At 37.9% G+C, this 25,590-nt stretch overlaps 1 protein-coding gene across 1 annotated transcript in view; it reads right to left on the bottom strand.

Annotated features, from left to right (window-relative positions):
- The window catches only part of svopa (SV2 related protein a), a 35,853-nt gene extending 11,684 nt beyond the window's left edge, over positions 1 to 24,169 (bottom strand). Inside the window, exons 1-12 of the mRNA XM_060844133.1 lie at positions 24,135 to 24,169; positions 16,075 to 16,235; positions 15,032 to 15,117; positions 12,825 to 12,923; positions 12,627 to 12,698; positions 11,164 to 11,288; positions 11,007 to 11,070; positions 10,161 to 10,286; positions 7,682 to 7,810; positions 3,048 to 3,121; positions 1,943 to 2,019; positions 631 to 738 (exon numbers count right to left, since the gene is read on the bottom strand). Of these exons, the coding sequence (XP_060700116.1) occupies positions 631 to 738; positions 1,943 to 2,019; positions 3,048 to 3,121; positions 7,682 to 7,810; positions 10,161 to 10,286; positions 11,007 to 11,070; positions 11,164 to 11,288; positions 12,627 to 12,698; positions 12,825 to 12,923; positions 15,032 to 15,117; positions 16,075 to 16,235; positions 24,135 to 24,169 (1,156 nt within the window). The remainder of the gene's footprint in view (positions 1 to 630; positions 739 to 1,942; positions 2,020 to 3,047; positions 3,122 to 7,681; positions 7,811 to 10,160; positions 10,287 to 11,006; positions 11,071 to 11,163; positions 11,289 to 12,626; positions 12,699 to 12,824; positions 12,924 to 15,031; positions 15,118 to 16,074; positions 16,236 to 24,134) is intronic.
- Positions 24,170 to 25,590: the final 1,421 nt, after the last annotated feature.

Genomic DNA, 25,590 nt, shown 5'->3' with positions numbered 1-25,590 from the left:
AACATTATCGCCAATTACTTTGTCTCGTCACCGTAAAAACAATAGACTCTACAACCAGCAGAGTTTACACATGTCTTTTGCTTTAATATTCATTCAGAGAATATGAGGATCACTGCATTTATTATCCAGCCCTAGTTGCTTTTGCGAAAAGGGTGGTGAGTTATCTTCTTGAAGTACTGCACTCTTGGTGCAGACACACACAGTGCCAAAAGGAAATTCCAGGATTTTGACCCAGCAACACCGAGGCAACAGCTATATATTTCCAAGTCAAGATAATATGTGACTTGGAGGGTAATTTGCAGGTAGTAGTTTTCCCATGTATCTGATGCCCTAGTTCTTCTAAATAGTAGTGGTCATAGGTTAGGAAGGTGCTGTCTAAGGAGCCTTGTTGAGTTACTGCAGTGCATCTTGCAGAAGATGTACCTTGCTGCCATATGCATCAGTGGTGGAGGGAGTTGAAGGTAGTGTTTGAGTTGCCAATCAAGTGAACTGCTTTGTTGTGGATAATGTCAAGCTCATACTTACGTTAGACTCGTCTCCTAATTTTCTTCTACCTTCCAATGCCCACTGACAAGTCATTCAGTATTCCCCAGCATGAATGTAGAAATAAAACATCTCTAAAGTTCTCACCTGGAAACTCTGACAATGTGGTCCAGAGAAGGTCTGTGTAATCAGTGGCATTCAAGTATTTACATTCCAGGGAACACCTTCCCTCAGGTGTCTTGCCACTTGTTGACACTAAAAAAAGAAGGAACAATCCATCCATGTACTCATGCCAAATTAACATTATTCACACACAAATTATTTCTCTTGCCAACTTTCTCTCCTTTATCACCTGAAGAGATTCACATGAAATGTGTTCTTGATTTTACTCTACATGATCTTCCTGACAGTCATCATCCTCCACAACTTGTAATCGAACAACAGCAGGAATGTGTAATTGAATAATCGGTGACTTGGTTTCTTTCCAGTATAAAGTTTCATGTAGTGTTATGATTGAAAATGCAGGAAACCCTCAGACAAGACGTAACGGTTAGGTGATACCATGACTGAGCTTAAAGGCTGGTCAATGGAAGGAGCAAAGTAAGGATTTCCACAAGGAGGTCCTGAGCAAACAAACTCAGAATGGGAAATGCTGCAACAAGTCTTGATCAACACATAAGTGACACAGGGAAGAAAGAATTCATTTGAAGCTGCATGAAAACTTCTAAGGAGCAATGGCAATAAAAAAAGGCAAAAAGACAACAGAGAAAAAGACTGGGTGCAAGGGCTGACAAAAGCATTACATAGCAGATTACAGGCTACGATTTGTCCATATAAAACTTAGCTAAAAGATTAAAATTAGATTGTAAATTGAAGTGCAGTTATGTTTAAGGTCACTTTTAAAGCTATGATGTGGATGTGCCAGTGTTGGACTACAGTGGACAAAGTTAGAAGTCACGCAACATCAGGTATAGTCCAACAGGTTTACTTCAAATCACACACTCCTTCATCAGGTGAAGTAACCTGGTGGCATGTGACTTCTGACTTTTAAAACTGTTCTTGGCTATAGCACCCTTTAAAACAAATCACAGAAGTAACACTGCCTATTTACTTTCTACATGGACTCCTGGCTTGAATATGCAATATTGATAGCTTTACTGAGATTGCCACACAACATATCAATGGAGCACATAAGAATGAGTGAGCAGTAGATACAGATGAGGATTCACTCTATGGTGTATTCTGTTTGGGGGAATTAGTTCATTTCCACAATATTGAAGTTAAACTTATTCTAATAACATTATTTAGCCAGAGTTATTAATAAACAAACATTTTAGTATTTATCCACTTAACTTATTAGTCATTAGAGCAGCTTTCAGAACTACAGTCAACATGGATCAATGAGATTTGCCCACCATTACCCCATAACAACACTAGAATAATTGGGAGCTGTACTTACTGCTACACACATCACCTGCCTGGAAAAGCTCTGTGGTTAATAGAACCAGTCCATAATAGGAGAAAGCATTGGAAAACCTAAAAGCAGAAACAAAGGTAAGTATTATTATTCACAATCACTGAGCAATGTAACCTTCTGTTCTTCATGTCTCTTCAGGAATGTCCTCCAGAATAGAATTAGCTAAAATAATTCTAGGTAAAAAGATTAAAATATGTTTATAAACTGATAGATTCTTTCTGACTTTCAATTTCTGTTATCAGCATAACATTCACATCTTTGTATATTTTTAATCAGCTTGCTTAGGTGTTCTCTACTTCCCAATATCCCTTGAAAACTTAGCAATTGTATTATTAACAATACAGGGAATGCATTGAGGGGGCTATCAAGGGAAAACAATTAATATTTTCCAAATCCAAATTGTCGACTGATACAAAAAGCCAAAAATTGTCAAAGTGAGCACATGATATATGTCATGGAGGAAAACCAGCAAACTGAGAAATTCTGCTGAAGATTGAAGGATATGAGAAATGGGTGCTCTGTGTTATTTTCCAAATTTTGGCATAGGCAAGAAGACTGAACTGATCCATTCTGATTATACACACTCCTACTTAAATGGACACATTTCTGGTAAGAGCTGGCTACAGAGTAGGATAAGAGAGTGAACATTTTTGTTTAATTGACGATACATTTTATGGATTAGTTGATTCACCAGTTGCAATTTGCAATAAAACAGCTATTGTGGATACAAAAGCAATGGATGGAAAGATGGTGTGATTACCCCAGGATCAAGGGAACTGAGTTAGTTGATATTAAAACTGAGCAATCATGGTCACATTCACCGCATCATGAAATAATACTGAGCTCCTTACTGTATTATTTATGCTCAGTCTTCAATAGTACAAATGCGGAGGGATAAACTGGTGTCAGAATATTTGTTTATCTTCTATAAAGATTTCACAGTTTAAAAAAAACCTCTTGGTTTAATCACTGGATGATTTGAATAATAAACAATTAATTGGTTGTTAAAAGATAGTTAGGACAAATCAATTTGCTAAAAACAGTCAAATTGCGTTAATTTGACTGTTGTCTTAAACAACAGACTTACCAAATGAACCATAAAAGGACAGTGGTTGTTCGAAACTGTGGTGTGAAGAGGTCCCATATACGACCACGGTCCTCCTGTCACAAACAAGCATTTCCCAAGTTTAGTTCAGTGAGGGTTGCCAAACAGTTCAATTTACTTCACAATCAACCAGCAACTACTATCAACATTTGGATGCAATGGAAGCTGTTAATTCCTGAAATAATATACTGTTTTTAAAGTTTAATTCTTTTCTCAAGTACTGCAGATACTGGAAATCTAAACTAAAAACCAGAAAAACAATGGAAACACCGCATCAGGTCTGCCACTGCATCAGTAATGTCTGATAGAGAAAGGGCCGAAGTCTAAGGTCAATGATCGAGGGATTGATCATGGAACTGCGCATTATTAGCAATATGCATATTTAATCTTTTTAGTAACAATTTACAGAGCAGCATCATAGAACCTGACCAAGAGTCACCAGATTTGAAATGTTGACTCTGCTTTCTCTCCACAGATGATGCCAGAGTTTCTCCAGCAATTTCTGTTTTTGTTTCAGATCTCGAGCATCTGAAGTTTTTTTTTAAATTTTAGAGTGTAACTCACTGCCATATCGCTTCCAGATATGCTGTCCTTGAAGAAGTTCTGCTCCTCCCTCCAACAGGATTGTCATTCTATCTTTCTTCTTGTTTTCCATTGTCACTTTCATTTTATTTCCTAGTGTTTGACAGAGTCTTTGCCAAACCTCACTTCCACAGCTACATTACATTACTCAGTGTCTGCCTTCAGCTCATACTCACCCTACATGGATTCCAAGTGAAGTTTTATTCTTCATGTTTAAAATCTACCCAGGATCACAAGTATCTCCATACGTTACCTCGACAGCTATGCTCACTGCCCCTGAGATCCACACTCAGTGCTATGCACCATCGTATACACATTCTTGACATCTCCATCAGCATCACCCAGAGCTGTCCTGCCCCCACTTTCACTTTATTCTCCGAATTTCTTGATGTTCTAACAAGAAACTTTTTCTCTTCCTTTCAAGCATTAAGGAATGCAGGCTGGAACAACTCAGAGATACTCACACCCCTCTGGAATCTTCCTCTCCTCCCCACCCTCTCACTCCACCCTTTCTCTTGATCATTTGTCAGGTATTTACTATCATTTCTGACCTTCCACTCTCTAATGCTGAATGCTCCATACTCAGCAAAGGTCTTAGTTTTATCCCTTTGCAGCCCCATCTCAATGAATATCAAGAGCGACATGATGTTGAACTCTTCTTCCATCAACCTTGCCTCCGTAACCATTTTCTTTTTTAAGGAGTCCTCTAATCATCCTATGGTCCTCTTCACCCATCTCCAACACTCTCTTCACCTGGACCCCTCCCTTCTGGCCTTTTACTTGCACTTGAACTGTTCATTGAGAACTGTTGACATGATATTGGTCACTTTAATTTTTCTTTCCCACTTACTCATTCAAACTTATTTCCATCTGAACTGACTGTCAGATCTGAACATGCTCTCAGATCCAATCCTGATTTTCTCTACAAGCCTGGCAACAAGATCTCTCTATTGTGGAAGCTGAGCACCAGCTCTTGGATACCTTCTCCTATCTCCCCCCAGACCATGATCCTACCATCAAGTATCAGGCCATTGTGTTCATGACTGTCACTAATCACATCTCATCTGGGGATCTCCCTCCATCTCATAATTCCCCAGCTCATAGTCCCCCAACCCTTATAGCCTGCCTCTACTTTCTCCCCAAAGTCCACTAACAGGACTGCCTGGGCAGACCCATGTTTCTGTGTGTTCTTATCCCAAAGATCTTATTTCTTCCTAGAAACAATGTCTGATAAACAGTCATCAGATTCAAAATGTTAACTCTGCTTTCTTCCCACAGATGCTATCAGACCTGTTTTTGTTATAGAGCCTGTTATTTGCCAGAACTGTCTACAAGAACTGAAGGCCAAATGGCTGTTCACCACACGTGACTTGGATAGTGAGTTTTGACAAGCTAGTTGGCTACAAAGAACATCATAGCAAAGTTCAATTCTGACCTTACCTGACATCTATGTGAGTGCATTTTCCAGCAGGAGTCACTGGATTAGCGACCAGGAGAAGAAACACTGATTGACATCTCTTCTTCTTTGTCTGTGGACAAGGAGGTCAACGATGCTACTAACAAACACCAGCCAATCTATCAGGATTCATTGACAGAATCATCCTGATCTGTAATGGTTGGTCTCACTCTAGGCAGTTTTACTAATTCCTATTGTTTTTCTCCATTCCTTATTTCTCTTTCTTTCTTCCTCAGCACAAGCCAAGTACAGCCAGCCATCCCAACGAAGTTCCAGGCTAAGATGGCAGGCTGGCAAAATCATTATAAATTGGCTGTCTTTTCTGGTTCCAAACTGATTTCTGCATTGTGCACACAGTGTTGCAGGTTAATTGGTTCTTGGTACTTTCATTCATTCATTCACCTAGTCACCTAGTACTCTATAATGACCAAGCTATGAAACACAACAGGCAAGAAACTGAAGAGTAATGCAGCACATTAGAAAGGATGTTTTCAAATCTTTTCAGCATTCTGACATTGGTAATAGAAACAAAGCAATATGCCAGGTCAGAAGAACATATACAGGTTATTCACCCAACTCCACGAAATTTCAATATAATGATAAATACTCACTCTGTCTTTGTCACAAACACATACACAGAGATCACTGGAGGGTAACATTACTATGATCAGCCATTATAATGTTCTTTAAATAATTGACGTGTGTCATACCCAGTAAAGATAACATATTCCTGGCTTCCAAGATACATTTTGTATGAAATTTGAGCTTATCAAAATTGTGACAATATTGTGACTTTAAAAAGTGTATTTTGTCATTCTTTTTTGAAGAGAGGTTTTGAGACACAGGTGCTGAGTTGTCTCCTCCAAGCCAGTAAACAGGTCGTGAGGCTCTGGGTGTTTTTTTTCAAGTTGGAACAATAGAAGCAGTATGAATGAGTGGAGTCAGGCTCTCACAGAACCAGAGTTTTAGTTTAGCTTTCAGTATTTGTTGGGTTTTTGAAATTGGCTGTGGAAGCTGTTATACATCACTCAGCCACAGCAAAAAGCTGGAGTTCTCTCTCTGTGCCAGAGTTATCTCTTGGTATTCTTTGCTCCTGAACTGGAGAAACGCTGCATGTGAGACAATCTATTTTACTGAATTTGCCTTTGCCAAGGGTGTTTCCAAGAGATGTTACTATATTGGAACAGTTGCTGTTTAATACTTAAACAAGCTATTATTCTGTTAAGTTTTCAAGTTAGACCAGTTTTTCTTTCGTTTGTTTGTATTTTAATTGGGTTTAAGAATAAAGTGTGCTTTGCTTTAAGCCAAGTAGCATGACCAATCAAATTACTTCTAGACCACAGCACTTTACACTTGCTTTTAAAGAAGATAACAGTTTGAGTCTAGACTATCTCCTTGACATATTTGAAGGGGGTTTGGTCTGCTCCATAAATTGACATTAAAAAAGAGACAACGTGCTGCAAAGGTGGCTACCAAGAGTCAGATGGTGGCTTGATATTTCTGCAACAGCAAAGAGATACCTCAGCTCTCAGCGAAATTCTTAGAGTATAAATGATCGTGGGTGGAATAACCTCACTTTGGAAAAAACTTTCAAAATACAAAAATACATGTCAAGTTATATCACCTATTGATATTTACCAAAGCACAAAATCGGTCCCCTCAACCCCCACCAACACAAGTCTCTGTCAACCCAAAACCAAACAAATGAAGTGCAGAGGAACAAATTTACCACCAACAAGTGTCAACAGCCATCATTTGTCCTCTACTGTATAGCAATGGATTCTGATTTTGAAGTTTTTGTCTGGCCCATAGAAGCATTGATGGCCACATGACCAAAGTTGGCCCTCAGATAACAGATCAGAGACAGGTCATTGTGGAAACCAGCAGGACAGAGGGGACCATTCCTCCAGCACTAAGAATAGAACCTTTCTGCACAAATAGTTAATTCAGACATCACCTGGGAAAGATTAATTTTAACAGAAACTCTAGAATGTCATTATCAGGAAACCCAGAGACTTTCAATTTCTTTTCATTCAAACAGCCGTAAAGGAGAATCTATCAAAGCCAGAATATTTGCATGTTGAAGGACTAATTTTATACAAATGATTTGCTCTGTGTATGTGTTTGTGACAAAGACAGAGTGAGTATTTATTATTGCACTGAAATTTCATGATGTTGGATGAATAACCCGTAACTGTTCTTCTGACCTTAAATATTGCTTTATTTCCATTACCAAAGCAGAATGCCGAAAAGATTTGAAAGCATCCTTTCTAAAATACACCTCCTGTTGCACACAACTAAGATGTGTGAGGCAAGGGAAAAGGGTTAACATCTCCTTCCCATCACGATACACGGAAGAAATTACGAACAAAGGCTTTGGTAACAGATTAAATGGTTTGAAAAGCAACAGGGTACAGATCTGAAGGACGAATGGATTAAAGAAAGTAATGAAAAGATAGGCAGATTGGGTTGAGATTTAAAGGAACATTCGAGTTTAATATATAATCTGTTATTACAAAAGTCATGTTCTATATTAGCCAAAGTAATAGTTCAATAAAAACTAACTGCTATCCCTTACCTGTCTGGCAACTATCAATTTTCCAAGTGGCATTGGTGCTCCATTTTCTGTAGCAATGCGTTTTAATGTGGCAATGGCTTTTTCTTGATTTCCAGACAATACATCGTAACGTGCGCTTTCTGGAAGCCACTAGAAAAGAGAAATAGCACCATCTCATAGAATTAACTTTTGCACATAACAATGTTGGGGTAAAGGTTGGTTAAGCCTTCCCAGTTTTCTGATCAGGTGACGTAATAAATTTAACCTGCAATCTAGTTCCCCAATATTATAGAAATCTACTTGATTAAATCCTTTCTTGATAACTTCTCTGAGCAGAATTCCAATAAATCCAGATATTTTCCATTATGTTCCATTTCAAAACAATAGGTTTTGTAAAGAAGCTATGATAAAGACACTGGGGCCACCTGAGAGGTCCCAGAGGTCTGGCGTGTAGTTAATTTTGTTCCTTTGTTCAAGAAGGAAAATAGGAACAATCCAGGAAATTATAGACGAGTAAGTCTCACATACGTGGTTGGGAAGCTGCTGGAGAGGATTCTTAGGGATAGGATTTACACACATTTGGAAAAGCATGGCCTAATTAGGGACTGTCAGCATGGCTTTGTATGGGGCAGATCACATCTAACTAACTTGATTAATTTTTTTTAAGGAGGTGACAAGGATGATTGATGAAGGTAGAGTAGTGGATATTGTTTACATGGATTTTAGTAAGGCTTTCAACAAGGTAGGCTCATCCAGAAGATTAAGGTGCATGGGACCTACAGTGACTTAGCCATTTGAATTCGGAATTGGCTTACCCATAGAAGGCAGAGTGTGGTTATGGAAGTGTGTTTTTCTGGCTGAAGATCCATGAGTAGTGATGTTCTGCACGGCTCCGTACTGAGACCACTGCTGTTTGTGATATATACAAATGACTTGCATGAAAATGTAAATGGGTGGGTTAGTAACTTTGTAGACAACACAAAATTGGGGGAGTTGTGCAGAGTGTAGAAGATTGTCAAAAGATACTGTGGAATGTAGATCAGTTACAGATATAGGCAGAGGAATAGCAGATGGAGTTTAATCTGTTAAGTATGAGGTGCTGCACTTTGGGAGATGAAATGTTAAGGGAAAGAATACAGTTAATGGTAGGACCCTGAACAGCATTGATGTACAGAGGAAACTTGGGGTCCAAGTCCATAGCTCCCTGAAAGTGGCCACACAAGTTGTTAGAGTGATAAAAAAAGGCGTATGGCATGCTAGCCTTTCTTGGTTGGGGCATTGAGTACAGTGTCAGGAACTGATGTTGCAGCTTTATAAAATTTTGGTTAGGCTGCACTTAGAGTATTACATTAAATTCAATTAAAGGAATGATGTGGAGGAGGCTTTGGACAGAGTGCAAAGGTTTACCAGGATGAGGTTTACCAGGATGCTGCTTGGATTAGAGGGTATGAGCTTTAAGGAGATGCTAGGCAAACTAGAATTGTTTTCTCCGGAGTGGCAGAGGGCGAGAGGAGACCTAATAAAAGTTTGTAAAATTATGAGAAGCATAGGCAGGGTTGATAGTCAAAATCTCTTTCTCAGAGTTGAAATGTCTAATATTAGTGGTGCACATTTAAGTTAAGAGAGGGAAAGTTCAAAGGAGATGTGAGAGGCAAGTGGTTTACACAGAGAGTGTTAGAAATCTGGAATGCACTGCTTGGAGTGGTGGGGGAGGCAGATGCAATAAGGACATTTAAAGGGCTTTTAGATGAACACATGAATAACCAAGGAAGGGAGGGATATGGACCATGTGCAGGCAGAAGGGTTTAGCTTAAGTTGATGTCATGTTCGGCACAACATCATGGGCAGAAGGGCCTGTTCCTGTGGTAAACTGTTCTATATTCTGTGTTCTATGTGTTATGGTGTATATCTGGATTTATTGGAATTCTGCGCAGCGAAGTTATCAAGAAAGGATTAAAACTATAATGTCCAGTGATTTAATCTGCTGTGTGAGCATTTCCTTTATCAATAATTCAGTTCAGATTACTGAACTGAGAATTTTTGACACTTGTTCAATGAGGTAACGGAAGGTTGATGGAGGGTTAAAATTTGGTCTCCTCTAGTTACCCTGTGATCTATTGCTGCAGCCATTATGTCCCCTCATTGTGTGTGGTGGAAGTAATTCTCCCACTATATTTTTCTCTTTTCACTCCAGCCTTTATTCTCTATCCTCAAAGTCTGCCATCATTAATCAAAATATAGGCAAAGGACCTGCCACTAGGTTCATGTAACATATATCCTCCATCACTATCCTTAGATTTTCTCTGCTTTACATGTCTCTACTCCACATGCTCCTAACAGCAGCTTTAAATTCCAGCATCATTATGTGAAGACTCATAATATCCTGAATTTTACACATTATGTTACTCTGAATGTAATGACATTTTCTAACCCCTTGTATCAGGTTCATACATTTCCAACATTTTCTATTTAAACTTTTATTTTCAGAGAAGGTACCTACAAAACACAAGATGGCGAAAATCATAAGAGGCACTGCAGAAAGAATGAGTAACCAGCGCCAGCCCAGCGTAGGCATCACCACCACTGCCAGCAACACCTCGAATACTGTCCCAAAGGCCCAGAACACCTGAAAGTGAAGACAGCTTCAGTTGAGCATAAATAGCAGATATTGAGAAAACTAAGAGACTCAAATAATCATTGATCAACTGAATTTTAAAATCCTTTTAAGTACTTAGATATCTTTGTCCTGTGTTACTTTGGAGCCCAGAGATTGCATGGAGTTGTGGAGTGGTGGCTGTGGTAATGTTCACTGGAATATATACTGGAGTGTACTTGGAATACACCCTAGAGATGCACTGGAATATATACTAGAGGGACACTGGAATGGGATAGGAAATTATTAAAAAGGCACATTTTCTTCATGCTCCTCATGGAATAATTGTTTAGCTTCAGCCAGTTGAAGGGGGAGCTTTAACTTACATTTTACCGATGGAAGGATTGGATAAAGGGATCTTTATTTATTCTCCAATACACACAAAACTTTGGAAAGCTTGAAAGAGCTGTATAAATGAAATTATATCTTTACCTAACCCTTGTATTACTTGAGTTTGGAGAGATTGATGGAGCATAGAGGATAGAAATCTAAATTTTGCTGACCATACAGCACTAGCCACTGATGCCCTATATTAAATTGCATTTTCCCAGCCAGGACTCCTCAGTTTGATCAACCACACTTCTCTAATCAAGGAAGATTAAATCGTTTAATCAATGAAGAAAAATTCAATATCCCTCTCACAGGTAATAGATGACAATATACATTTCATAACAGTAATCATGTCCCACTCACCTCTATTAGTAAGATACACTTTGCTCTTGACTTCATTGGAAGGAATTCTGCATATAGTGTCACCCTGCATGAGCAACAAAGACCAAAAATAATTATTTATTCATTCATTTAGTATGAAGAAGTTCAAGTAATCATAAATATTAAAGTGACCACTCACGATTGTGGAACACCTCCAATCCCAAAACCCACCAAGCCTCTAAGTACAAGGATCCAGCTGTAGATTGGTGAAAAGGCACTCAGTACTCCATAGTACAATGTCCAGAGTACACTAACTTTCAGACCCTGGATTTAACACATAGAAATATAAATGGTAAATACTAGACTCTAGCAGTGACCAGAGAATTGGCATAACACTGGCAATGAATGGGGTGGCACAGGGATCAGTTCTAGGGCCACAATTATTTACTGTATACATATCGATGACTTGAACGACAAAAGTGAATGCACTATAACCAAGTTTGAAGATGATACAAAAATTACAGAAGGAGTCTACAGAGGGATGTAGACAGGTTAAGTAAATAGGTATAGACTTGACAGATGTAATGTAATGTGGGAAAATGTGAGATTATGCACTTTTGGCAGGAGCAGTAGAAGAGCTGAATAATATTTAAATGAAGAGAGACTGCAGAAAGCTACAGAACAGAGGTTATGGAAGTCCTCATGCATGAATCACAAAAAGCTAACAACCAAGTTCAGCAGGTATTAGGGGAAACAAATGAAGTGTTGGCCTTTATTTCAAAGGTAATTGAGTATCGAAATCGGGAGGTCTGGCTAAAACTCTAGCCAAACGAGTTGGAATATAGTGAGCAGTTTTGTTCCCTTATCTAAGGAAAAACATATTGCTCTTGAAGGCAGTCCACAGAAGGTTCACTACATTGATTCCAGGTATGAAAGGATTTTCTTATGAGATGAGGTTTAGAAGGTTGGACTTTAGAAGAATGAGAGGAGAATTTATTGAAACACATAAAATTCTCAGGGGACTCAGAGTAAATGTGGTGAAGTTGTTTCTCTTCATGGAACAGTTCAGAACCTGAGGGCATAATTTCAGAGAAAGTGGTCACACAATTAAGATAGACTTGAAGAGAAATTTCTCCTCTCAGAGTGAATCTGTGGAATTGTTTTAACACAAAGAGCAGATGAGACTGGGTTTTTTAAGTATACTCAAGACTAAGATAGACAGATGTTTGATCAGTAAGGAGATCATAAGTAATGGGGAAATGGGCAAAAAGCAGGACAGAGGAGTTGAGGATCTTCAGGTCAGCTATGATCTTGTTAAATTGTGGAGTTAATTCAGTAGCTGAATGGCTTAGTTTCACTCTTATATCTTATATCAAGATGATGTTGTGAAGTTGCATATTATTCTAAGCTCCCTGAATTAATGAAAATGTAGTCATGCACTAAATTACTCTCTGATGAACCCCTTGCTGAAAGATGGATATTGATGGATGCCAGATAGAGGTAGGATCGGACTTTGATCTTGCATTCCTAATTTGCAAACAGATTCTCACTATGTAAGTGCAGGCATGAGGAATAGTCATTCAATTGAGATACCAGAGTAGGAGTCAACACTTTCAGAACATAAGAGATGAAAACTGAAAACCAGGTGCAATTGATACTCACTGTCTTTCTACCATACCGGTCTGATATATTTCCCCATAGCGATGAGCTAGACATCATTCCTATGAATACTACCTAAAGCAGAATAGAAGGGGAAGAAGAATAACTGTGAGAGAAAATGTTCAAAATGAAACTTTCTTAGCATGTGTTCAGTGACTAATGAGTGTGAAAACTCGTTGAAATGCAATGATGTAATCATACCGAGGATATGAGGGCAACCTGCCAACTCTGCAATCTCCACTCACAGTGTAGCTGAGGAGCAAGAATGCTGAGGATCATCATCTCCATGGCATCAGCCATCTACAAAAAAAAATCCAGTTAGATAATGAATATAGACTTTGCAACAGGGACATTGGCACCTGTACTGGGGTAGAGGGAGCTATTCCAATGCGATAGGCTTCTCTTGAACTGTACTAGGACCAATGTCCTGATGAATCAAATAGTTCAGGCTATAGAAAAGATTTAAACTAATCAGGGTGGGGTTAAGGAGGAGCTTACAAGCAAAGGATAAGGAGGCATTGCAGAGCAATTATTTTGAAAATGATAACCAGCGTGGAGCAAGAAAGGGCACAGTGTAAAAGCATTAAAGAAACATCACAAATAACGTCAAAGGTGAAGAATGGGTCAGGATAGCTTTATGAATGTGAAATCATGTCTGTAAAAATGTTGGAGGCAGAGGGGTGACCTTATAGAGATTTATAAAATCTTGAGGGACAAGAATATGGCAAATAGACAAGGTCTTTTCCATGGGGTGGGTGAGTTTTAAGTAGAATGGGAAAAGATTTTAAAGGGATCACAGAGGATGGTGCATGCGTGGAATGAGTTGCCAGAAGAAGTTGTGGAGACCGATTCAATTACAACATTTAAAAGGTATCTGGATGGATATATGGATAGGAAGGGTTTGGAGGGATATGGGCTAAATGCTGGCAAATCAGATGAGATTTATTTAGAATATCTGATCAGCGTGGAGGAGTTGGACCAAAGGGTCTGTTTCACCCTATTTATCTCTAAGACTGTATGACTAAATGTATTATAATTCTTTAGCAAGGTAACAAGCAGGATATATAAAGGGAAACCAGTAAATGTAATGTATTGGATTTTCAAAAAGGATTCAATAAGGTGCTGCATATATGCTACTTAATAAGATAACGCCAATGGTGTTGGTGGTAATATATTAGAATGAATAGAGGATTGGCTTAATCAATAGAAGACACAGAGTTGAGATAAAGAGGGATCATTGCTGGGGTTCCAATTAGTTACATTATATTAATGACTTGGACAATGAAAGTGTATGTACTATAGCCAGGTTTTCAAAATAGGTGGGCAGGCAAGTGGTGAGGATGACATAAAAAGTCTACAGAAGTATACCGACAGATTAACAATGGGCAAAAAACCTTCACATATGAAATAAGATGTGAGAAAATATAAGGTTTTGTACTCTGGCTGGAACAATAGAAGAGCTGATTATTCTTTAAATAGAGAAAGGGTACAGAAAGCTGCAGAACAATGGGATTTGGGGCTTCTTGTGTGTGAATCACAAAAATTGACCTTCCAAGCTCAGCAACGAAATGGACTGATGGCCTTTATTTCTAAGTGAATGGAGTTTAAACATAAGGAGGTCTTGATAAAACTCTACTCGTCAAACCATGTCTGGAATATTTGTTCTCCTTAGATAAAATGGTATTGGAGGCAGTCCAGGGAAGGTTCTCTCAACTGATTCAAGGTATAGAGGGATTTTATGTGGAGAAGTTGAATAGGTTTGTATTGTACTCATTGGAGTTTACAAGAATAAGTGCTTTACTGAAACATATAAGATTCTCAGGGAGAGTAAGGGTTCCTCATCTAACATAAAATGAGAAAGAATTACTTCTCAGAGGGTAATGCATCTTGAGGCCAAGCCATTAAGTATATTCAAGGCTAAGGTCGACAGATTATTAATCAGGAATGGAATCTAGGGTTATAAGGATAAAACAATGAAGTCAAGGATTATCTGATCAGCCATGACCTCCTTGTATGGCAAAACAAATTCAACGGGTCGAGTGGCCAATTTCTGCTCCTAGATATTATGATCTTAATCTCTAACCTTATATCTTATAGTCTTGTTTAATTGCCTTCCTAGATCAGATATTCTGATAGTTCAAACTGCTTTGGAATAATTTGTTCATCTCTGTCCTTAACCACAATCCCATTTTTCAACGGTCTTCATCTTGAATGACATATTATCACTTAGTTTAACTAATTCAAGTCTTAAGACTCTTTAATTTTGTATAACCTTCAGAATTTGTCTTATTTCCTATGTTTTCATCATCATTTTGCAATGACTACCAGCATTCTCTAATTTTTAACTGTTAATGAACTAAATAACTGAGACTATAGGAAAAGAATTTGGTGAGTGAATGTGACCTTACCCATGCCAGTCCAGTAAGGACTGAGAGTTTCCATTGAAACTTCCCAAATCCAATGGCCTCCACAGCATCCTCCACCATGAATACATCTAAAAAACACAAGGAAGGTTGAATACTGAACAACTGTTTTCAAATCACTCGATTCCCTTTACATATTTTAATTTTAAGTATCCCTTTATCTCATCTTCCTTGGGATAGTTAATTTTACTCCTGCCAGTCTATATAATCCAGAAGTGCTGTCTTTGTTGGGATATGGTACCATTACTTGGTGTATCAACTAGTCATGGTTCAGGCAGAAATACCCTTCTCTTTCAGTCAGAAGACTGATTCAAGACTGATTCTAAAAATTGGAACACAGAAGTCTTGACTGACTTTCCAGTGAAGTACTGCACTGTTGGATGGAATGTGTGGCCTCTCAAGTAGATTTCATGGCATTATTTCAAAGAAGAGAGGAAAGTTCTCTCTTGCATTCCAATGGATATTTATTCCTCAATCATTATTACTCTACTGTTTGTGGGGAGTGACTTACTATGTTAGCAGTATGACTACATTGGAATGTAATGCATTGACTGTAAAGATTTTAGAATGTAGTGGATGTTGCTATATAATAGGAGGGTATTTTTTTCCTGTACCTCATCAAAATTTCATCCTTCATGTTTGAGCCTAAATATCTGCCCTGGCTTCTACTGTGAAATGGATCACAGCCAAGCCCATAATTGTCTTGAACAGTACCCATATATTTCCTAAATAGTGATTAGGAATGAGCACTCCAGTTGCTTTTAGTCATCCTTTTCAATTGAGTGGAGATAATTTGTGGATGACATCTATATTACTGAGGTCAGCCAAATTAATACAGGTTGGAAATTGCAGCCATGAATCTTTTGTGAGGTTGGTCTGTTGCACCAACTAACTTTAATGTAATATTCAAGCAATACATAATGAAATGTTGTTTGTCATTATATGTGATGTTACACATAATTCCATTCTATGTATTAGACACATTTTAAGACAATATAAGCCTTTTATAATAATAATATATACTCTACCATCTGTAGGGTTTGCAAAATCTTTGGGGACAGTGCCTGCATCGTCTAGTTCAACTGGTTCTAGCTCAGACGGCACTCCTTCTATCTCAATCTCATGCTCTCCAGAACAGGTGTCATCTTCTGACCTTGTACTTTCACCGGTGCGACGGAACTTCACCACACTGAAAAGAAGTAAGCAACCAAAAGAATCAACTGCCTTAAAGGCTGACTTGTTTCCTAAAAAGGGAATGTATTCAACAGTACATCTTATTAAGAATTTCCACAGTTCTCAACATCAGTGCCTGGAAAAGGGAGTCTCACCATTATGAACTCTACCCAGAGGGAGTCTCACCAGTGAGTCCATTTTTAAATGGACCGTATTGCTATTAAAGCCTGCTATTAAACCATGAATCGCTCAATCTCTTGAAATACAGACAGTACATTGTCACCATGATTACTATTGCTGAGGGATTTGTCCAAGCCTAATCACTCAAAAAAAAATCAATTAGTTTTGTTTAAATACTTTTGCTTAAATTATATCTGTTGATCAGGGAATTGACCATGGCAATTTATTCAGCATGATGAACCATGAAGCTCATTCAACATGTAGCTCAAAAAACAGAGTCATTGAAGCTGTCTGGATAAATAGCTACCAGTGAAAATTTATCTCTCTGAGACAGTGAAATTGAAGTTGGATCATAATCGAACTTGGCACAATTCAATGAGGCTGGTGTCAGAACCACAGAAATTTGGTCTGCTGGTTTCAGTGGTTTTTACTAGAGAGCTCCACATGCCAGTTTACGTCTCAAAGGCAGGTCAATAACCCTGGCTTTCAGAAAAATTGGTCAGTCTGGCACTAGAAATAAACAAAATTGAAATACTGAAATTGTCCTAGGCTAATGGGGCGGCATGGTGGCTCAGTGGTTAGCACTGCTACCTCACAGCACCAGGGTCCCAGGTTAGATTCCAGCCTTGGGGTCACTGTCTGTGTGGGGTTTGCACATTCTCCCATGTCTGTGTGGGTTTCCTTTGGGTGCTCCAGTTTCCTCCCACAGTCCAAAGATGTGCAGGTCAGGTGAATTGGCCATTCTAAATTGCCCATAGAGTTAGGTGCATCAGTCAGAGGGAAATGGGTCTGGGTGGGTTACTCTTAGGAGGGTGGGTGTGGACTTGTTGGACGAAGGGCCTGTTTCCACACTGTAGAGAATCTAATCTAATTTAATGATAGTTTTACTCAACACACTGTCATGATTGGGAAACATTTCACATGGAGCAAGTACAAACCTTCTAGCATTCAAATTGAGGAGTTGAAGATTAATCGCCAAGATTGTTCCAATCAACCCAAGAGTAAATATGGAAATAGTATAATCATGGTAATGTTATTTAACTAGTAATCCAGAGGCTGGGACTAATGCTTCAAACACACAAATTCAAAAGGGAGACTAACCATGACTGAGGTTTGACTATTGCTATAATGCTTCAATGCATCATATACCAAGGTGAAACTATAACTTACTTTACGAGTATTGAGAAATACAGACCAAACAGAATATCATTGTGTTGTGCCAAATTTTACTAAAACTTGCTTTAGATCTAACTTAATTCTTTCCACTTGAAAAACAACGCATGCCATAATGCTTTTAATTTTTTGCATTTCATTTTGTTTCTTTGTTTAAGACACAAATATTTAATGAATCAATTCATCATTTTTCACTTCCAAAATATTATACAAGTTATTTTTCTTCTTTCTTCCCCCATCATCCTTCCACCTCTAGCCAAAGTTGTTGTTGATGCCTCAGTGCATCAGGCAGATGTTTACATCTATAAAGTCTCCAGTGATCAGCATTTAAACTGATCATTTTCTCATCCACTGATGCTAGACTAATTTGAGTCAAAATCATTGAAGGTCAGTACCACTGCTGACATCCTGTGGCCCAGGGTACAAACATCAGACCTCCGCAAAATTAGCTTATTCAAACTACATAAAATATTAAAATACTTTTTTTAAAAAGATCTTCTGCCGCTCATACCTCAGTTCTTAGCAAATGTATTTGACTGGGCTGTCACAACAACTGTTCTTGGCAATGCTGAGGGCAAGGATCAAAAAGTAATTTTTGCATTCAGTGTTGATATGGGACCAAGTATAAGAAATATTGTGTATTGCACCCTTTGCACATACACATCTGTCCATGATTAATCAACACTCTTCATTAGAAATAGTCCATCGCTTAACTATAACTTCACATCTTCATTCGAGTGAATGCATTCTATTATCTCAATAATACCGAAGACCTTTCTACAATGGAGTACCAAAACTACACCGAGGCTGTAGACTTAACCATTGATTTGTGCAGTTATATTTACCTTTTTACTTTGCGCTATTAGTTATAAAATGCAAAATGCCATTTCCCTGATTATATCTACCTGCTATCCCACTTACAATGAATGATATATGTGAATTACTTGTTTCCTACTTCTGCCATGTCTTTCAAATTAAGTGCAATTCACTATGCAGTTTAAGCCTACAATCTCCTGGCCAAGAGATGAGAGTGTTCACAACTGAGCTAATTTGATACAATGAATATTTCCAGTAGAATGAGACTGATTTGCAAGTCGTTGAAGGTCACCTCATTATAGAAGGTAATTTATTACTTTATGTCTCTTATAAACATATCCATTTATTATATTCCATTAAACAGTCATAAAAACTTTCATCTAAAAGACATGTTAGTTGTTTTATTGCTAAAGGAAAACAGTTGAAATTGTATGTTATATTTTTCATCATGGTGCTGTGTTGCTAAATCTGTATATTAGAAATCTCACACTTATTCCCTACTAATATCAGTTTTGCTTCCAATAGTAATATCAATTTAAATAAGACATTACAAGAATTGTTGATAGATGGATTTTAACAAAGAACTGAATTATATTTGAACACCTCAACATCTTCTACTCTCATTTGCAAAGGCTTGGTGGTTTGCTGTGTATGTTCAATCAGGCAGATCAATTAGGTTTAGTTTGGTTCCATAAGTTAAGACCAAATAATCTATAAATAAATTAGGAATTTTAATGTCTGATACATACATTTATTTACCCACATTTCTCATTGCACAGTCAATTGATTTCAGTTGTGAATATGTAGATATAAAGCAAGAAAAGTTCCATCACAAAGAATTCCAGTTCTTTTAGTTGTAAATACACTGCAAGATATTATGGATAAGATAACTTATGCCTTTTAGTGTGATCACAGAAGTTGCAAATCCCCACTCGGTAAAACACAGTTTTGTTGAAGATTTTAACACTACTCCAATTCCTGGTTGAATTATTTTAATATCAATCTCAAAATCATGGTTGCACATAAGGAGGAAATGCCGTATGGTAAGTTACTAGCCTCTTACATAAAGCTTCCACACTTTCTGCCTATTCTTTTTATTACAATTGAGGATCTTACTGTAATTTATTTTTTTCAAATCAATCAAAATGCTATAAATAGAAAATGCAGCAAGGCCAAACTTGGTTTATGTCACGATGCTCAAAAGCATAATGGAGACCTGGTGTGATACACTGGCAAATATTATTCAGAATGCCTCACTGCAACCTGAGGTAGTTTCAGTGATCACTTTATTCATAGGAGGAATAAAGTCAAACCAGGGAACTATGAACTCATGAATATAATCCCTGTGAAGAGGAGGTCAATGACAATATCTAAAGAGACACATATAGTTGTTATATAAACATTCAACAAAGATTCAAAAAAGAGTTTTTTTTATCAATTTATAGAGTTTGACTGGAATGGTGAATCAAGAGAACCGAGTAATTGTCAGTTGGTTGGATTTTTAAAAGTCTTTTTTACAAAACACTAGACTCCAGTTGGGTGATGAAATGCATAAAAATAGATCAAGTGACAATAAACAAAGTGTGGTTTTAAATGGAGTGCCTTCTCACAGTGCAGTAGTTACATGTGTAGATAAAATCAAAAGCTGTGAAGTCAGGAACTCAAGAGGGAGATATGATTTGTAGGTCCTGGTCTTGGACTGGGGTGGACAAAGTTAAAAATCACACAACACCAGGTTATAGTCCAACAGGTTTATTTGGAAGCACTAGCTTTCAGAGCACTGCTCCTTTATCAGCTGGTTGTGGAGTAGATAGATTGTGACTGGATTGGGATAAATGGGGAAACACATCAAACAATGTACTTTAACATAGGCAAGTATATAGTTGTGTACACATGGTCACATAAAACAATAGAATATAATATGAGAGGATATAGGTTTTAAGCAAATGACTGAGAGAGGTTTGGAATTATGCATTCATCATTTACTCAGATTTTAGGTTCAGCTTGCTTAAAGTCAAGGAAAACTAACCCTTTGTATTGCCCAGACAATTTACTATTAAACTAATCCATAACACTAAGGTTATAAAACAAGAATTTACATTTATGTGCTGCTTTTAAGATAGTGAATTGATTTACATTTATGCAGTGCTTATAAAATACTGAATTGATTCACAGCATTTCTTTTTTCAGAAGACTGCATTTTGAACATTCTGTCAAGTTTTGGGTTTCATGCTTCAGTGAAAGACACAGACAGTGACTTTGGAGAATCCAGTGTTGATTTCTAAAGGAAAATCATGTTTAACTAAGTTTCTGGAGATGTTTGAAGAAGTAACAGAAACGGCCTTAGAGGTTAATGTTGGTGTGATGAATATGGAGTTTCAAAAGTTATTTAATACTGTGCTACACAACAGATATGTAAGAAAAGGTATGACTCATGAAATAAAAGAGTTAGTAGTCAGGAAGATACAAATTTGGTGGAGTAATATGAAACAGGGTAGTGGTCAATAGATATTTTCTGACTATAGGATGGTGTAAGCTGGAATCAGCCAAGTGCTGGTATTGGGACCCTTGTATCTCCTTATTTCTTATATATATATCATGGTGTGCAGAGGACAATTTCAAAGTATGTGGACGACGTAAAACCTGGAAGCATTGTAAAGTGGGAGGAGGACTTCAAAAGGACATAAATCAGTTTGTGAAATGGGCAGGTAGGTGGCAGCTGAAGTGTAATGCAGAGAATTGGGAGGTGATGCATTTTGGTATGAGGATAGACAACATCAAAAGGGAATGCAATACTTACGGGAGTATAGGAGGAGAGGTTATGCTATATACATACATAGATGTGGCCTTTGAAATAGTAGATGTCTTGGACAACTTTAAAAATATTATAGATTCTGGAACAGTTCCAATGGATTAGAGGATAGTTAGTGCTACCCCACATTTTAAAAACCAGAGATAAAGAAGAAACTTGAAATTATAGATCGATCAGTTTGACATCAGTAATGGGGAAAGTGCTAGACTCCATTCTCAAAATTTATTAGCAGAGCAATTGAAATATAGTGTCAGGATCAAACAGATTCAACATAGATCTACAAAAATTAAATCATGACACTTGAAAAATCAACTAGATGTTTTCAATATGTAATTAGTAGAGTTGATAAGGGGGAGTCAGTGAATGTAGTTTACTTGGATGTTTGGATGGCTTTTGAAAAGGTCTTACACAATTTAAGATTAAACTATGTGGGATTGGGGAGGTTGTGTACTGACATGCATAGAGAACTGGTTAGCAGACAGTGAATGAAAAGTAGGAATAAACGTGTCTTTTTCCAAGTGGCAGGCATCAGTGCTTTAACACTTGTTATTGACAATGTCTATTAATGATTGAGATGAGGGAACAAAATGTAATATCTGCAAGTTTGCAGATGACCCAAAGTGGGTTGGGACACTGAGCTGTGAGGAGGATACACAGATGTGCACTACTTGGACACATTGAGTGAGTGGGCAAATGTATGGCTGATGAAATGCAGATGGGTAAATGTGAGGCTGGATAGAATAGAAAGGAAGAAATATTTTCTGCTCGTCAAAGGATTGAGAAAGAGAGAACATAAATTTAAATTGATTTGCTAACTTATCTAATGTGATCTGAGAAAAAAAAGGTGGTTCAGAGCCAGAATACATTGCCTAGAAGTGTGGTAGAGGCAGAGTCAATGAGGCATTCAAGTGGCATTAGATGATTATTTGAATAGAAATAATATACAAGGATTTGGAGAAAAGGCAGACAAATGGCACCAAGTCATAATGCTCATTAGAGAACCATTGCAGACATGGGAGGCTGCATGGCATCTTTCAGCACCGTAGCAATTTTGCGATTCTGTGAAGATACAGAGGAAATTGATAAAAATAGTCCTCATTGTGAGATCATTGAGAATAAGAACAAACAATGTTTTGATTTTAACTCAATGGAAGAACCTTGAAATTGATTGTGAAATTTATCTGAGAATTACAAAAAGTAAGTGTAAATTATTTCTGCATAATAATTGGGGGCCATGGAAATCTATGTGGGCTATCTGATCTTTTACAATAGTTGTAGAACTCTCAAAATTGATGCAGGTTTTTGTTTTAGGAGGTGATTGTGTATTGCAAACAGATCAAAAAGACAGGAAAAAAAATATAAAGGCCTGATAGCCTTTTTTTTAATCCTTGATGAATAAACATACCAGTCTATACTTAACTCACAAGAGTGTTAATAATTACAGGCACATAACAGGATTGAGCATATGATGGAATAAATGAAAATTACAAGGAATTCACTGAACATTCACTTGTGTAGTGACATTGTATTAGATTGGCTTAAAAATGAATTGGATTAGAGTCAAAGTAGCTTATATCAATGTTAAGCAACATTAGGTCATAGTTCAGAGTTACAATACCCTGTAATGACATTTCCATTAATAATTATGATGTTTAAAAGCAATATATATTAACCACTTGAAAACTGGAATGTTTTTATTATTGTTTTTAAATAGCATTGTTTTTTAGTTTCATTTCCAAATGAATACTAGCCTTTACTTAACAATACAAACATGGAATTGATGCTTCACTTCCTGTCTGTTACACGCTGCTAGGATACGTTTTTAATTATTTGATTTTGAAAAATATTAGCTTATGCAAATTATCAAAATCAATGTATAGCTTAAAAGCCAAACACAATATCTTGGCATTGCTCCAGTTTCATAACCCACTCCCTATACAATGAGAATACAGCAAGGTAGCTGGTCAATACCATATTCATGGTCTACATAGACCACACTACACCCAACCACAGCGTTTACCACTTTAGGGGACAACATTGAACATTCATCTGACACTGGTTTTAAAAATTGTCACCACAAAATTCACGTTTAACTCGAATTTTAAGAAAAATATTTTGAATTATATATTGAAGCTATTACCGAGTCTCAATTTACGAGTGCCTGTTAGTGAAATACACCGTTTGTGTCAATGTTTAAGTAATTAACTTTTCAAATCAGTTCGACGTTCAAAGAGTCAAGGCTTGTTTCGATTTGCCTACGTTTGTTTTACCGGAGATTTGAACCACAGCAACTATTATTAATTCAAGAACTAACCTCAAGCTTTGAAGTTGCCCCTATCCTTATCACAATGTAAATATCGGAATTAATTCCGCTGGCGCTTTGTAATTAGACTACCCGTGTGAAAATATTTAAGTACAGATTGAACTCACACAGCAAGTGCCAATAAATAGAATTTTTATATAAAGTAGGAAATAGCGCTTGACAATTCAAACCAATCTTGGACATTATATTTTGGTTGAACGGACGCCGTCCATATTCCTATTTTTCAAAGTTAATGAGGTTTATAATGATAGACAATATTTCAAACATCGCAAACGTCAAACCATTTATGTTTTCAATTTCCTGACTTCTTAGAAATTACATTCAGATTTTAATGTTTTTTTGTTTCTTGTGAACGTATTCACTCCCAACAATAAAAATTGCAGACATTTCAATATAATTAAAGATAAAATTCATTGTGTGACCTAAACGTTTGTTTAATTTTGGTTCATTTCACTTAGGTCCCGGTGATGCTGTGGCCCTTGAGTGGGATTTGAATGAGGGTTTGGCGTTGCAGGCTGGCTGGGGGATGCATAGGCCTAGCGCCCGTGTCCCTAGACACGGAGTTATTCATGTGTATCCACTTGCGTGGCTTGGCAATCGTTTCTACTTACGGTAGATGCCGTAGCTGAAAGAGGTCTTCGTCCATGGTGGATCGGTGCAGATGCCGGATGTCCCGGTCTCATCGCTCAGTGCGTGGTAGCGAAGAGACTCACCGTTTACATTCTCACTGGAAACTGGAGACTGGCAAAGAAGTACTGCCGAGTCCACGCCAGTTCCAGGTCGAACAGAGACACCACAGCGCCGGATAGCGGCTGTATTCAACAGCACAGTGCCACAATTCAGCCAAGGAATTCAGCACCGCAGCGCCGGACAGCGACAGGGATGAGCAGTGAATAAGCATTGTGTTCAGCACCAATGGGGTGGACAGCGCCAGAGCAGATCAGCTGGGCTCTCCTACCTCGCCCGTCAGAACTCAGGGTTTAGAATCTATGCGCCATATGCAGAACCAATTAGCACAATAACACAACAGGAATATTGTTGAAATCAAATTCATGTTTACAGCAGTAAAAACAATGGGCTCCAGCAATAACATGAAGCTGAAAAATGTGTTGCTGGAAAAGCGCAGCAGGTCAGGCAGCATCCAAGGAGCAGGAGAATCTTCTTATGCCCGAAACGTCGAATTTCCTGCTCCTTGGATGCTGCCTGACCTGCTGCGCTTTTCCAACAACACATTTTTCAGCTCTGATCTCCAGCATCTGCAGTCCCCACTTTCTTCCAGCAATAACATGTACAACACTAACTCCAGTAATCTAGAGAAAAAAGATAGAAGAGGGCTAGAGGAGAAACACAAGTCTGACAGCATCTGTGGAGTTACTGTATCGAGTCCAACATGAATCTTCAACTGAAATATTAACAATGGGCAAAATCTTGTAAAGAGCTGAACAATGCGAAATATAGTGAGAAATATGGGAGAATCGAGTCAAAAATCAGGGGAGGCCTTTCTCAACATTAGAAGCAATCCATTGCAATCTCAATCTGAGTTCCAGGTGTCGAGATCCTCACTAGGGAGCTGCGAGATGGATATTAAGGGGAATTATCGGTTGTTAATATCCTCATGAACAATGAATTGATATTCACTTCATTAATACTCAGGTTCTAGTAACCACTCACCAAAAGGAAACTAACATTAACAATTCCTGACTTGAAAGTCAGAGCGGGTACTTAGCAACCTCAGCTCTCTGCTTGCACCTCCCAACTACCATTTTAAACATCCAGCAATGATGTTTCTGGACATGCCCCAGGTCACACCCTATAGTGTCAATGGCAGTGGGGAAAAGTGGGCTGGTGCAGGCTCATGTAGATGGGCTAGATAAGTATCAGTGTAGGTGTAAAGCCAATAGGTTTGATGAGAGAATTGCCAGGAAGGCCCTTAAAAACATGTAACAAGGGAACCTAGCAATTACTATCCAAGGAGCAGTCAATATCACCTTCCATCATTCTTGAAACTACAGGTGCACACTGGGAAAGAAAATGATATCTGGAGTGAGCAAGTTAAGTGTTTTGACC

The sequence above is a fragment of the Hemiscyllium ocellatum genome, chromosome 24 (genome assembly GCF_020745735.1).
Source record: "Hemiscyllium ocellatum isolate sHemOce1 chromosome 24, sHemOce1.pat.X.cur, whole genome shotgun sequence".
Taxonomy (NCBI): domain Eukaryota; kingdom Metazoa; phylum Chordata; class Chondrichthyes; order Orectolobiformes; family Hemiscylliidae; genus Hemiscyllium; species Hemiscyllium ocellatum.
This window is presented reverse-complemented; position numbering and strand designations above follow the sequence as displayed.